At 51.6% G+C, this 14,957-nt stretch overlaps 1 protein-coding gene and 1 pseudogene across 1 annotated transcript; both read right to left on the bottom strand.

Moving 5' to 3' along the window:
* Positions 1–431: 431 nt before the first annotated feature.
* Positions 432–13,171, bottom strand: TMEM98 (transmembrane protein 98). The gene is made up of 7 exons (XM_039251587.1): positions 13,074–13,171; positions 10,339–10,520; positions 9,070–9,201; positions 8,071–8,104; positions 5,562–5,677; positions 3,034–3,093; positions 432–1,775 (listed from the first exon to the last, which is right to left on the bottom strand). Exons 2-7 carry the CDS (start codon positions 10,467–10,469, stop codon positions 1,568–1,570), a joined length of 681 nt encoding a protein of 226 aa, XP_039107518.1. The 5' UTR covers positions 10,470–10,520; positions 13,074–13,171; the 3' UTR covers positions 432–1,567.
* Positions 13,075–14,698, bottom strand: LOC120245745 (annotated as a pseudogene).
* Positions 14,699–14,957: the final 259 nt, after the last annotated feature.

A 14,957-nucleotide genomic window follows, 5' to 3' on the forward strand; every position in this document is an offset into this window, starting at 1 on the left:
ATGTCTGTTTGTGGAGGCCACAACATGGCAAATTCAAAGTGGCTTTCAGGAAGTTTCCCATTCACAGCCTACCAGCAGGACAAGAAAGTTAGCTACTTAGCATGTGTTCAGAGCTGATGGGAATGGACAATCAGTAAGGTGTCCCTGCAATCAGGAATCCACTCATCAGTCCACAGCGAGCTGATCTGAGCTTTCCTCTCCTGACTCCATGTCCCAGGTGGGAACTGGTACACAGTACACTGGTCAGAAGCACCCTGCTTTCCAGGAGAGAATGGACTGTGCCCAGTGGGACACTCGAATGACAAACAAGACTCCAATCTTGGACTTGGGAATATGGGGTCCTGGTTCTCTAGAACCAGACTGAGGCATCTGCTGACGAGTTAGGGCACAGAAAATGAAGTGGGACCGGACTCGGAGATCCAAACACAAGTTAGGGCACAGAAAATGAAGTGGGACCAGACTCGGAGATCCAAACATGCCAAACAGCACAGCATGTGAACCAAGGCAGCTCCTGAGCCAGAGCCCTTTCTCCCAAGAGCAATGTTGACTCAGATCCTGAGAGGAACCAAAGTACTTCAGCCTTTCCTTCCTATATGTTTATGATGGCAATTATGCAATTCGGATGTATGTCTGGACTATGCGATTGGGATTCTGGATCCCACAAAGGTCCCGAGCCATAAAAATGCCCCTCATCTTTCAATATTTGCAAAACAGATAGAAACCAAAAGAAAGGGGGACCACATCCTTCATGAAGGTCACTGCTCATGTGGAAACTAGTTTATGGTAGGATCTTAACTTCCGCCTAAACTCTGAAGGGTCTTGACATGCCTCTTTCTGGGTCGTACACACAAGGTGTCCTCAGGACTCTTAGGCTCCCTTCTCCCACCCTCATTTCTCAAATACGTCAGGCCACACCCAATACGTTTGAATGACTCAATAACCACTTGCTTGACAGAAGTCCAAGTGTACTGTCTTCCTAGTGGCAGGTAGGGAAAATTGCAGGCCCAACGAAAAGGAAAAATGAACTCTGTGTTCACTTTCAAAGGCAAACCTGGGAAGGGGAGGAGGGACTCAGATGCCCCAGGGACTAGACAGATAATACAAACAAATGAAACAGACCAGGTGAGAGACAGAGAGACAGAGAGAGACAGAGAGACAGAGAGGGAGAGAGAACAAGCCCTGTCAAAAGACACAACTCCCACTGAGTTCAAGTTGATTGTCTTGTGCAGATGCATTTCAGAGGCGCCTTATCTTCAGATTGTTTAAGAGAAGCCAGAAACTCTGATTTCAATGCAAAACCCTGTGATTTTTTAGACGGTGGCTCAATTTTCTTAAAAACACTAGGTGGGCTAAATAAAGCTGCTGGTCTACCAGTTTCCAAAGCTCTGCTGTACAGATGGGCATGTGGTCACCAGGAACCGTGGTGTTAGACTGCCACTCAACAGCCACCATTTGCAACTGCAACAGAGGCATCGGCCTCTCACGCACAGCTGAAGTCCTGAGCTGTGGAGAACTGACACTACGGGGAAAAGCGGAAGGTTCCGCTGAGCCACCAGGGACGGCGGCTTTAAATGGCCGACTGCTCCTGCAGGAGCCCTTCAGGGCCCGGGAGGCCTTTATCTGTCTCCGAAGCCACGGCTGCTTCTCGAAGGACTTCCAGGTGTTCCTCAGCAGCCGACAGTGACTGGTCGACCCAGTCCAGGCCCCCGGTCAGGTGGCAGGCGTTCCTGGTCACCAGCACCAGGTGACTGACAGACAGGAGCAGGGCAGTTGTCCTAGAAGAAGCAGCAGGATCAGTCAGCCTCTCTGGGAAACGGACCGTGCTCCACAGCCTGCATGGACAAACTCTGGTCTGCCATTCTTCAACCCTGGAGCCCCTTCCCTGAGAGGCTGGTGAGTGATTTAAAGATGGATCCACACTCAAATACATTTGGGAATGGCTGGGTTGAACAACATTACCCAAAGCCTTCTCTGAGCCGGTAACAGCTTTATCATATAGAGCTGTAAGGAAAGAATACAGTGTGCTGTGGCTCACTCACTCATTTAATTAAGACTGTGGAGCCCAGTTTGTGCAGCGTGCCTAGTGACATCTCAAAAGAGTGTTCTGTAGGACAGTTCAGACCTAGTCGATTGGATGAGCGCATCCCCAACTGTTGCCCAGTTAAAGACAGGACATACGTACCCCTGTCTGGGGCATCCCTTATTGATTCTGAATCAATAAGGCCCTGAGATGGTTTAGACCACTCTAAAAACAAAATTTAATCAAAAACCAAATTGAGGAGGAGGGTTTTATTTCCCAGTATTGAAAGATTCACTGTAGAATATCTTTTATACAGTGAGTGTGTATGATGCACGTAGGGCTGTACTACAGATTCCTAGCCCGTAGGCACAGCTGGGCAGCAATGGGAGCGGAGCAGAAAAACCAACTGAAGCACCGGGAGCCACTGTAATCACTGCAATCTGGCAATCATCACACAGCAGATCTATGAAATGCTCATATAAATCCAAGAGACAAAAGATTCTGCTTGTTTTAATGAGTTTGCATCTGGTAGAGGAACAGAATTTCAAAAGCCTAAGTACGCTCAGTGTACTACGGGAGGGTCAGGAGAGGGGGTCCCGGGTATGACCTGTACAGGTGAGCACAGCCTGAGCTGACCTGTCCCTTCCGTTCTCTTCACTCTGCTCACCACCTGCCCGGCCCACTGGGCGGCACTCACAGCCATGGCGTGTCTGCTTCCGGGGCCCAAGAAGAGAGGCAGCCCATGGGAGAAACGGGACACAGGGAAGGTGCAGATAGGACTTTGCGTGGCCAGATACTTAATCATAAAAATTCAAAATCTAAGACCGGCTCTTCCTAATCCCAGGTTTCAGGAAGAGCCGGACCTCTATCACCATTCACACTCAATGGCGCTCAAAGCCCTGGGAGCCCAGCACCACAGCCTTCTCCACAACCCACACAGTGGGCCTCCGGGATGTGATACAACAGTGAGCTTCCAGGGTGAGAAACCGAACAGCCCCTCCCCCACTCCTCACCGTGCATCCAGGAGTTTGGGGTCCAACGGAGGGTACATTGATTTCACCACATCGTCCACTCTGTGGGGAGGCAAAAAGGATGTCAGTATTTCACCTTCCTTGGGTCCTTTTCTGTTCTTCCTTCATTTCTACCTCTCTTTGTCTCCTGATACTGAAGAGCCCCAATTTTATTGAGTCTTTCTCTAATTGCTTTTGCATTCTCAGACAGCCTTAAACAGAAAGACTTTCGGTTCAGTTTGGAGAATATTTTGTTTTCTGGTTTTGTTTCAGTCCCTGTAGTTTTTAAAAAGTGTTACGTTCACCCTTCTGGAATGATGTTCAAGATACACTACTAAATTAAAAGGGCAAACTGCCAAAAATATATAAAGTTTGATCAATCCATGGCGTGAAAATAAACAAAAGCTGTGACGTGCAGCAGGCGAACGAACACTCACCATTCAGTCGTGTTGCCACCAGGGATTGGAATGGGGTGGAAGCTGGGGCTCCTTCACTTTCCAGATCTCCTATTTCTGCATTTTGACTTTGGTTAAGTATTTGCTACTACTGTGTTTTAAAAAAAAAAAAAATGGCTAACTATAGAGAACACTAAAAAAAAAAAAAAAAGCCTACAAGTTTAATTTGGGTCCAAACTACTCCACTGGATTTCCTTTACATACGGTACAATTCATGGTTAATTTTTTTTTTAAGTCAAGTTCAGAAAGGAGCTGCTATTCATTCTGATTTGCATGGTTCAAGATTTTCAGCCAAATCCTTGCTCCTGGACCCCTCGGTAGTCAGGAAGAAAAAATAATGATGTATTGTTTGATTTTGAAAAGCACCTGAAAACAGATAGATGCCCTCTGATGTTTCTGTCTCAAGGCTAAGGGGCTGGTGAGGAAACACAAAGATCATCAGCAGCTGTCTTCACCGGCCCCTTTCCCTGTAGTGCCCTGGAGCTGAAGCCACTCGCCTGGAAACTAATATGTATCCACACACTATGTAGAATAAATGGAGCAAAAAAAACCAATGGGGGCAAAAACAGTCCGGATGAAGAAAGAAGCATGAAGGCAAAAAGATGAAGCAAGGGCACTGACTGAATTATGGCGGGGAACATTCGGGAAGCAGTCCAAGGGGCTCAAAAGGAAGGGCCAGTGTGTACCAGGTCAGGTCCACTCTGAGCAATGCCACACCCTCCCTCTAGAAACAGGGCTAATCCCCATCGCCAAGGACTTCCTTCCTCCCAGGAAATCCCAATCTCTGTCCTCCTCCCACCCCTCCCGGCAATGCCTCCTGGTTTACAAGTAGACATCACAGGAGCTGCACCAGCCCCAGGGGTGGCTCTTAGCAGGGACTGGAAGCATGACGCAGGTCTAGCAGATAGGAGCAGTCTCTACCAACAATGGGTGGCCAGAGGAACGCCTCCTGCTTGCCCAGAGCCTCGGCTGGAGGGCCTCCTGGCCAGGCTGGTACAAGTCCTGTGGCTACGCCCATGCGGGGCAGCTCCAGTTCAGAAAGCCAAGAACTGTTCTGGGCTGAGTCTCTCCCTGGGATTATCTCCCTCCTACTTTCTCAACTCACTCAACTCCCTGGACAGAGTTCAAGTGCTCCAGCTCTCATATTCCTTCAGAGGGCTGGTTCCTCGGCATCTAGCAGAGGCCATGGCAACTAGGAAACCGAGAGCCCCTGGAACTCACTGGGAGTGCCACCATTCCAACCAGGGACAGGAGGCACTGTCTCCACGGTAAGGCTGCCTGGATGACTGAGAAAACATCCTGGACGAGGCCAACTCCCAACTCAGGCACATCCACATACCAGCCACCAGATGGCAGCACAAACTCAGTACCACCCTCCTTCCTAAGAAAAGGGCTTTATGTTTCTCCACAAAGTCAAGCCCAAATGAGGGGGTGTAGTTGTTGACTACAGTCCTGCTGGTTGCCTCCCACATGGGGTTTTGTAGACAGCCTGGAATTTGGGAGATCTGAATGAGGTATGGCTTCTCTCCCACCCCCCCAACCCCCAAACCCAGTCCTGGAGGCTGCTGGCTGGGCCATGGCTGGGGCACTGGTTGACAGGGAAGTGGCAAGGAGCAGGTCCCTGAAACTGGTCTCCCGTACAGATAGGGCAGGGTGGGGCGTGGCCAGCGGGTCACTGCATGAGGGTGTGGACACCGTCGGAAAATGTGCTTCCCGCCCAGAGCCTGGGAAGAAGGGAAGGCAGGCAGCCCCAGCTGGAATGGGGCTGAGGGAGAGGCTGAGGCATCTGCAGAATGGACTGGAAGAGTCAGCACTAGTCATATGCTAGGATTCCCCAAAAAGCCGCCAGAGGAGGCCTGTTGGAGGCGGGGGCCACTGTGTGAGACCAGTATCTAAACCCTGGCTCGGTCTCTGAGAATCTAAACCTTCCTGGGTGCTCTGTAAATGTCAAGGACACCAATAACTGAAGTTGCCTCTTCGAGGAGCCTGGCCTGCCTGCCACCTGAGCTTCCGGTCCCTCCCTCCACCCTGCCCCTCCCCCCCAGAGGGTGGGGCCCTCAAGGCCCACCAGCTCACCTGGGGCTGATCCGCTTGGCCACCACAATGATGTCGCTGACACTGGCTGAGTTCTTCATCTTGGCCCCGGAGCCCATTGTCATGGCAACAAGTTTTTCTGTCAGAGTGTGACAAATCTAACACAGCAGGGAGGGGAGAGGTGATGAGGGAGGGGACGCCCCAGCTCCCCCAAGAGCTTTTGCTGCCCCCACAAATACGGCACCTGCCTTGGGTTCCATCCCACACCGGGGCCCCTAACCTAGCAGGCAAATTAAAGTGAAAAGCACGCAAGACTAATGGGGTGGGAGAGGCAAAAGCCAAGGACGCGGTCCAGTGAGGAGAGAGAGGTGGGGAGCTCAGATCAGGGTCACGGTTTCGGCTTAGAGAAGTCCAAGCTGAAATAATCCGTCTAAGAAAAATCATGTGCTCTAATTTTGCCTTCTTGTCTGGGGGGAAAAACCTACTTTCTCCTTCTATTCTTTCACCTCATGGTTTAGCCTTCCAGATGGCTAGATCTCCCCAGTGGGGCACCCTCAGGAACACAGCTGGACAGAGGACACTGTCCCCTTGAAGCACTTCCTCCAAAAGCAGCCCTTAGTTCAACAATTATCTGGGGTTGGCCATGTTTGTCACGGGGTTTGTCAACATAGCCATGGCAAACGAGTCTTCAAAAAAGGCATGACTATGACCTGAGGCCTATCTCGTCATCCATCAACAATGCCACCACTTCCAAAAGCTTGGTTCCCCCCTTCCACACCTACCTGATGTTAGAACCTGGATGTGCTCCTGTCCCTGGTAAATAAGTTCCGTTACCTGCCTCCTACTTGGGGCTGGAAAAGAGGGCGGGAAGAAGGCCAAGAGCTCACCCAGGAGAGAGCCTGGGGACTCAAGGGCAGGTGGCCAAGCCAAAGAGCCTCCAGACCCTAGGGCCTCTCCCCTCTCCTTTGATCTGAGGACCTCAGCTGGACCACTGATTCCAATCCAATAAGACTCCTTCCTGCTGCTGACTTATCCCCCAGCTCAGGTGTCACAGGTGGGGACAGGGACAAAACAGTGCCAGGACACATGCTAGCTGGGAGATGGCAGATGAATACGGCATGATTGCTCTAGTCATTAGACCTGTCTGAAACCATATCCACACCCAAATGCTTCTTGGAATTAAATAATCCTGGACTGTGTGACAATTTCCTACTAGACGCTCCTTTGTCCCTCAAGAGGGACAGCTACAGGAGAGGTGGGATGAAAGACTTCATACTATCTTGTACTGAATGAAACCAGAGAAAACACAAGGCCGTCTATCTTTGAAATCTTGAATAATTACTGGACAAAAAGATAAATATGTAGTTTCCCAGGTTACCGAGATGAAGAAACTGTCAATATCTGCAATTGGCCAAATATTTCAATATTATTCTATCAGGCAAGGATTAAAAGACCAAATACTGAGGTGCCTGGGTGGCTCAGTCGGTTAAGCACCTGACTCTTGGTCTTGGCTCAGGTCATGATCTCACAGTTTGTGAGTTCAAGCCCCACATCAGACTCCATGCTGTCAGTGCAGAGCCTGTTTGAGATTTCTCCCTCTCCCTCTTTCTCTGGCCTTCCCTGCTTATACTTTCTCTCTCTCTCTCTTTTTCTCTTTCTCTCTCAAAATAAATAAATAAACTTCAAAAAAATTTTTTTTATAAATTTTTTTATTTTTTTAAGGTTTTTTTTTTTTATTCATTTCTAGGAGAGAGAGAGAGACAGCGTGAGCAGGGGAAGGTCAAAGAGAGAGGGATTCACAGACTGAAACAGGCTCCAGGCTCTGAGCTGGCAGTCAGCACAGAGCCCGACGCGGGGCCCGAACCCACAAACTGCGAGATCATGACCTAAGCGAAAGTTGGACGCTTAACCGACTAAGCCACCCAGGAGCCCCCCCGAAAAATTTTTTAAGTGCTAAAACTATAAAAATTACCCAAAGCTATAAAAACTAGTCAAAACGCAAATTGGATGCAATTGTCCACCCAATTGTGGAGACTGCAGGAATTAGAAGGAAAAAAATCTGCCTTCAAGTACGATACTCATGGTTTGGATTTTTCAACACACTGACTGTCCCAGGTGGCTGACCACCGTCCCAGCCAGAGAGGGCCAGTGAAGGACCTTCTACTAACTGGAGAAGTCCAGACACAGAACTCAACTCGTGGAGCAAAGGGCTGAGCTCTCCGTTAATGAAGGAAAGTGCCCAGAGAGAAGCTGGGGAACCCTCTCCCCCCGGGCACACCACCTTCCCCAGCTGGTGGAGATGCAGCTAGTGACCACCTACACGGCCTTTCTCACAGGTCACTATATTAGCAGGACCGGGTCCTTGAGGTGTAACAGGCTGCCCAGGAGGGAGTGCCAACAGCAGAACTCCCAAGCGTCAGGCATGTTTAAAAAACCTCTTGCATGGGTTCAGTGCCCTTCCTAAGATGCCCTTCCAGAGTGTGGGCATAGGGATGATTTGGGGAGTCCCCTCCCCCACCCCCTTATCTCATGAGAAATCCAAAAGTATTACCTTCAAGATGGCAATGCAGTGGGACATGAGACCCCTGGGGAGACAAGAAGAATCTGTCAGTGCTTCTCCACGCAGGCCACCTGGCTCCAGGCACCAGCCCTGCTCCTCACATAGCTCTGACCGGTGGGATGCCACCGAGGGCAGGAATGCCTCTGGGTCAAATGGAACAGGTCCACGAGCTGAATGAGGAGGCATCTTCTTTCTTTCCTTTCCCTTCCCCTCCCGGATCCGGCCGGCTGGCTCTTCCAGGTAGCACTCACCTCTCAAGGCATGCTTTCTTAGAACTCTGAGCTCCTGACACTGTCCCCTCCACCCCGTGTGACTTTCCCCTTATTCTGCGCTGGGTGAGCACCTCATCCTGCAAGGCCCAGGTCAAAAGGCCCTCACTCTGTGACAGCCTTCATGAAAGCCACCTCCTGCTCCCCATCCCAGGCAGCTCTACACGTGGCCTCCTCTGTGTGCCCGCGGCACTGTGCACAGACCCGCTAACGTTTCAGAGATACTGCATTTCGTAGAAGTCTGTCTCCCCCAGCGGTTTAATATCTGTGGTAACTGGCCCAGTGTCCTACACATAATGGCCCCCCACATGTCTTGAATGATAATGGCACACACTTCTCCACATGTAGAGGCTCCTGCCGGACGGAGAGACCCCTGAGGGATCCTGGGGACAAAGGCTTCATCCCTGGAGCCCGAGTGTCAAATTCACGGGCACCCTAAGGATAGCCCAAGCACATCGAGGTGACTTTGTAAGAACCTCTGCCACACATGTACGGGCCTCAGTGTTTAAATCTACAGAATGGGGGGAGAAGGGACAAACATGGTCATATTATAATCTGATCCTCCATCCCCATGCCGAGGGCCGGGGAAAGAGCCGTAAGTGACCCAGTGCCCCTGGACACCCGGTCAAGTGTTGTGGCAAAGAAAGCCAGAAAAGGGCACCCAGAAGACCGTGTGCCATCCCCAGGGGACTGAAGGAAGCACGCGGTCCCCAGGGCTTACGAGGCATCTTCGATCCAGTCTTCGTTCTCCAAAATGGCCTCAATGTGAGGGTTGGTGATGACCACGTCGTCCAGTTCTAACTCAGACGGCTCCGACTGGGTCTCCATGGCGCCAATGAGGTCCACAATGGGCCTGGAAGGAAGTGCCCATGTGAGTGGTTTCATGATGGCTGACTGTCGCTGACCCACTCCTCACAGAGGCCCCCGTATCCCCCAGCAGGATGCAGAAAGTTAGCAAGTTAAGGCAGGGACCCGTTGGCCTGGAGCCACACCTGACCCTCTGGGACCGCAGATGCAGGCAGGGCACGCGGTCAGACGTGGGTCACGGAGGCAGGCGGCGCCTAAGGAAAGGTGAAGCAGAGTGAGGTGAGCCGCTAAGAGAAAGAGGCACAGATGTATCAGACCGGGCTGCTCCTTCAGCACAAAACAGCATCCTTCTTAAACTGATTTTCCCTTCAAGCCTACCTTTTCCAGAGAAGCTGAAGTTCCTATCAGCCAATCCTCCCTGGTCTGCAGAATCACTGTCGGGAAGGACTTTGGTCCGCCCGCATAACCCTACCCCCTTCCTTGTTCTACCGGAGAAGTGGGAGGGATCATAAGCCCGACTTTGCAGCAGGGGACGCCGGAGCATTCGTTCCATAGCAGAGCTTTCATGGGTCATATAAACGGGCATTTACAAATTATCCACCTCTCAACAGAGATGCTGATAGGATTCAGACAGAGGGGTAAGAGAAACTAAGGGTCAGCTGCCATGGTCCCTCAAGGGTCTATCCATTAAAACACCCCTAATCGGAAAACTGGAACATGCTTATAAAATATATCGCGCACACAATGCATCACAAAGAAATCAGTGCAAAGAGGGAGACTGTCCTCTGCTCGGATTCACAAAACGGAGTATCTGCTACTTCCATGTGTGGCTGGAATGCAGGCCCGGGAGTTCTGTTGCTAAAGTCTGGCTGGAAAGAGGTTGAGCGTATTCAAATGCTAAGGGAAGTGGTCAGTTCTGGATAGATGGCCACACCGTTGTGCTAGGTGAGCCCATTTGGTCGCTTTCTCCTGAGCTCAGTGACAGAGTCAGAGAAGGCTCAGGACATTGCTAAGCTCCAAGGTCTTTCCTGGAAAGAGAGACTTCGGGTACCATTTTGGAGACACAAAGCTGAGCTACAGTTGCCCAGTACCAAACTTCATGGGCTCCTCTCTTTTATTTTCTGCTGTCGGAGCCCCTGGGAGGACCCGCCCCTGCCCCTGTCCCCTCCCTGGGCCCACTCACTTGGAATCATAGCGCTGCAAGAGGTCTCGAGGCCGGCAGTAGCGCTGCCTGCAAACCACCACCAAGGCTGCGAACGAGGCCAGGAAGATGGTGGCCAGCACACCTATGGCGACAATCACCACAGTCTCCATGCTTCTGGGTGGCTCCCTCGGTCCCAGTCACGTCCCCAGAGTGAGCTAAATCTTGAAAGACACAAGGGCAGAGCAGGCCTTGGTAAAGAAGCAGCAAAAGAGAGTGGGGCAGCGGGGTCCTACCTGTTGGGGGCGGGGGATGTGGAGAGCCAGGTTCCCCCCAAGTCACCTGCAGACACCTGAGGGCCTGCACAGAATCGAGATGCATTTTATGTCATGTCCCAAATTTGCCTTTTGTCTAATTAAAAGTTTGCCACCTGCTGGACCAGGTTGGCTTTTAAAATCTGGACAAAAGGGAGCAGTTGGGTGGCTCAGTCGGTTAAGCGTTCAACTTCAGCTCAGGTCATGATCTCACCGTTCATGGGTTCCAGCCCCATGTCAGGCTCTGTGCTGACAGCTTGGAGCCTGGAACCTGCTTCAGATCCTGTGTCTCCCTCTCTCTCTGACCCTCCCCCACTCCTACTCTCTCTCTCTCTCAAAAATAAAAATAAATAAACATTAAAAAAAAGAATTTAAAATCTGGATAAAAGGAAACAACTAGCACTGCTGTTTTCACTTCTACACCAACTGCAGGAAAGAATACCCTCCTAAGAAGGGAAGGATTGCATTTACTGAAAATCTACTCTGTGCCTGGCACTTTGTGTGTTAACTCTTCTAACAATCCTGAGGTAGGTATTAGTATTCCCATTTTACAGTTAAGAAAACAGGCTCAGGAAGGTTAAGTGATTTGTCCAAGGTTCTGTAGTCCAAAAGCAGAAACCCATCCACTCAAACTGATAGGGGCATCCACTGCCCTTCACCTTTCTTAGAAGGGAAGAAGATTCTAAACACCGTGGAAAAGAATTAGATTGTCAGTTTGCGTGTTAGAAACTTACAACTGGTGTTAACATGTTCATTGCCTATTGCCTGTTTTCATTCAGGGGGATCTTCCACACCTATCTGAGACTCAGGTAAAGAAACAAGGGCATCTCAGAGAGCTATGTTTTCTATTTTTCTTTTTTATTCTTTTTAGTTTATTGTCAAGTTGGTTTCCATATAACACCCAGCGCTCATCCCCACAAGTGGCCTCCTCCATGTCCATCACCCTCCTTCCCCTCCCCCCCCCCATACCCATCAGTCCTCAGTTCGTAGAGAGCTTTGTTTTCATTACAGGCTCCCACTAGTGTGCCTTTGAGCAAGTCTCTTCCCCTCTCTGGGCTTTGATTTCTCCATCTGCAGAAGAGGGGCTTTGATCTAGGAGTTCCTATGATCCCAGAATGATGCAGAACTTTTTCTATACTACACGTCTCAGGTTTGAATGTTCCAGTTGTCATTCAGTAAGTATATATTGGTCATCTACTAGGCACCAAGCACTAGGCTGGATTCTGAAGATTGGAGAAAAATAAGACACGAACCTTAAACCTCGATGAGCTGAGAAAGAGGTGGACAAACGGACAAATGTTTTCTGCTTGCTTGTCACCCGCTTCCCCAGCTCAACTCCCTGTGCTGTGCCACACGCAGAGGACACAGACTAGAGCTACCTGTGCTTGGATGAGATTTTCTGCGAGAGCCTTTCTTCACAGAGCAGATGTTGTCTGAGATGGGTTTGAAGGATGAGTAGGAATTTGCCAGGTGGACAACATAGGGACTTTGTTGGCTCAAAGTGCCAAGGAGGCCTTTCTGAAAGGTTTCACAGAGCTGTTCTACCACCTGGAACTCACTTGCTCAAGAGGGTGAGAAGGGTGGGGGTCTGTCTCATTTCTGCATCTCCCATAGGAAGTCAGGGGGTAATTCTGAGGGTCTGCCTCAATTTCTCTAGATGTGTGTTTGTCTACACTGTCCCTCCTAAAGGGCTACCTCCTTTAGCCCTTTTTCTTTCCTCTCATTTCTGTGTCTCTGTATCTCTCCATTTTTCCCTCTCCATTTTCCTCTCCAGGCATCTTACCGGCTACCCAGCGTTTCCTGTCCCCTCCCCCTGCGCCATGGCCTCCAAGACCACCCGCTTTGTTTCCTCTCTTCCAGTAATGTGTTTCTCTGAGTGCCTATGGGCTTTCTCTGAGTTTTTGCTGGTTTTCTCGGAGCGTGATTTGTCTATATGAGTCTCTGTGTGTTTTTCTTTTTCTCTGTGTATTCTTCTCTGTGTGTTTCAGGATGAGTTTTTGTCTCTTTCTCGGTCTTTGTGTAAGCGTGTAGGTCTCAGTTTCTTGGTGTGTGTGTGTCCTCCATGGAGTTCTAAATCCACCTGTGTGTGTGTGTGTGTGTGTGTGTGTGTGTGTGTGTGTGTCCTTCTCCATGGAGTTCTAAATCCGCCAGGATAAACCAGACCCAAGCCTCCACCGCCTTCCCCCTGCCGGGCAGGGGAACACCCGTCCCAACACTCAGGTCTGAAGAAGGGACCCCTCCCGGCCTGGCGCGAGGCTCGCAGGACTCCCAGGCGCGCAGCTCCCACTTTGCCCAACTTGTGGGCGCCCGGGCTGCACCGCGCGGGCTCCGCGGCCCGAACAAAGGTGCGGCCGGTCCGCCTCCCCCCCTTCCCCGGCATCGGCCCCCATCTCCGCCCCCGGTACCCCGGCACGCCCGACCCCCTCCCTCCCGCGGCTCCGGGGCGCGGCGAGACCCACCCACCTCAGGCCTCGGCCGCAGGACGCATCCCGGAGGCGCTCAGGCCGCCCGGCCCCGCCGATGGCAAAGTCCGGGCGCGGGACTGGCGGGCGGCTCCTGCGAGCGGGGCATGCCGGGAAGGAGCTGGGCTGTCCGAAGAATCGAGATAAAGTCCCTGGTAGCCAAACCCCCAGGTGGTGGGAGGAGGGGGGCGGGAGCCAGGCCGCAGCGTCCAAATCCCCCGCTGCCAGGCTCCGCCGTCCCCGCCGGGCTGGGGGCGGGGGACTGGGGGTAGGGGAGGGTGGGGGGAGGAGGGGGCAGGGGGGGATTGAGGCCGGGGGAGGCCTGGCGGCGGGGAGGCCCTCACTCAGCCACCCAGCGCTCCTCGCGTCCCAGCCAGGGCCTGGGCTCAGAACAAGGCCACAGGGTCCTTGTAGGGGCCGGCCATCCAGTGGAGGTGGGGCTCCCCGAGCCTTTCTCCTTCTGCAGGGGTCCTGGGATGGAAACTGTAGAGGTCAGGAAATTCTCAGTGTGTTGGAGGATGAGTTGGGGAAAGGACGCCCCTGCAGCTAAGGGCCTCTCTCTTCCTCTTGCTCTCACTTGGGGCTGGTGGTCCAGGGGACTCTTACTCCTTGGAGCCATGTGGACCATAATGTCCACCACTCGGCTGCTATAGCCAAATTCATTGTCATGCCAGGAAATAAGCTTGGCACAGTGGTCATTGAGGGCAGTGCCAGCCCCAGCATCAAAGGTTGAAGAGTGGGTATCGCTGTTAACGTCACAGGAGGCGATCAGGTCCTCGCTGTAGCCCAGAATGCCCTCTGATACCTGCTTCATCACCTTCTTGATATCATTGTATTTGGCAGCTTTCTCCAGGCAGCAGGTCAGATGCACAACTGACATGTTGCAGGTGGGGACATGGAAAGCCATGCCAGTGAGCATCAGCCTTAGTGGCCCCAGTAGAAGTGGGAATGATATTCTGGACAGTCCCTCAGCCATCACACCACAGCTTCCCAGAGGGGCCATCTACAGTCTTCTGAGTGGTAGTGATGCATGTACTGTGGTCACGAGTCACTCCATGATGCCAAAGTCATCATGGATGACCTTGGCCGGGGGGGGGGGGGCACGCAGTCAGTGGTGCAGGAGGAATTGCTGACAATCTTGAGGGAGTTGTCACACTTCCCATGGTTCTCACCTGTCACAAACATGAGGGCATCCGCAGAAGGGGCAGAGATGATAACCCTCTTGGCCCCACCGTTTAAGTGAGCCTCAGCCTTCTGCATGGTGAAGACCCCAGTGAACTCCACAATATTCTCAGCACTAGCGTCACCCCATTTGAGGTTGGCAGGATCTCACTCCTGGAAGATGGAGATGGGCTTTCTGTTGACAAGTTTCCTGTTCTCAGCCTTGACTATGCCATTGAATTTGCCATGTGTGGAATCATACTGGAACATGTAGACCATGTAGTTGAGATCAATGAAGGGGTCATTTATGACAACAGTATGCACCTTGTCAGAGTTAAAAGTAGTCCTGGTGACCAGGTGCTTGCAATAGCCAAATCTGTTTACTCTGACCTTTATCAGCATGTCTCCAGGATGCAGCTGGCACTGCACCAGAAGATGCTGCTGTCCATCAAATGGGGAGGAGCAGAGAGCTGGGAAGTATCCATTTGTAAAGGTGTTCTCCTCTCTGTCCCAGAAAGAGAAGATGATCCCAGAAAGAGAAGATGATCCTAAATCTACAGGAACTCATATCAATGGGGAAGGCACCAGCTTAAATTTGTATAACATGCCCTTGTTTACTGTGCTTCCCCCCATCCCCACGCTCCCAGCCCCCCACCCCCAATTTCCCATAACTGGCCTGGCCCCACCCTCTCCAACACCTTTCTTTTGTTTTTAGCTGGAGGTG

This window comes from Hyaena hyaena, unplaced genomic scaffold (assembly GCF_003009895.1).
Source record: "Hyaena hyaena isolate Hyena2069 unplaced genomic scaffold, ASM300989v1 scaffold_10, whole genome shotgun sequence".
Taxonomy (NCBI): Eukaryota; Metazoa; Chordata; class Mammalia; order Carnivora; family Hyaenidae; genus Hyaena; species Hyaena hyaena.

Coding starts and splice junctions, on each gene's coding strand:
- TMEM98 (XM_039251587.1), bottom strand. CDS start 10,469: ATGGAGACTGTGGTGATTGTCGCCATAGGTGTGCTGGCCACCATCTTC. Junction 5,678..8,070: donor ACTGCATTGCCATCTTGAAG/GTAATACTTTTG, acceptor CTGCTGTGTTAG/ATTTGTCACACTCTGACAGA. Junction 3,094..5,561: donor GCCAAGCGGATCAGCCCCAG/GTGAGCTGGTGG, acceptor GCCTCCCCACAG/AGTGGACGATGTGGTGAAAT.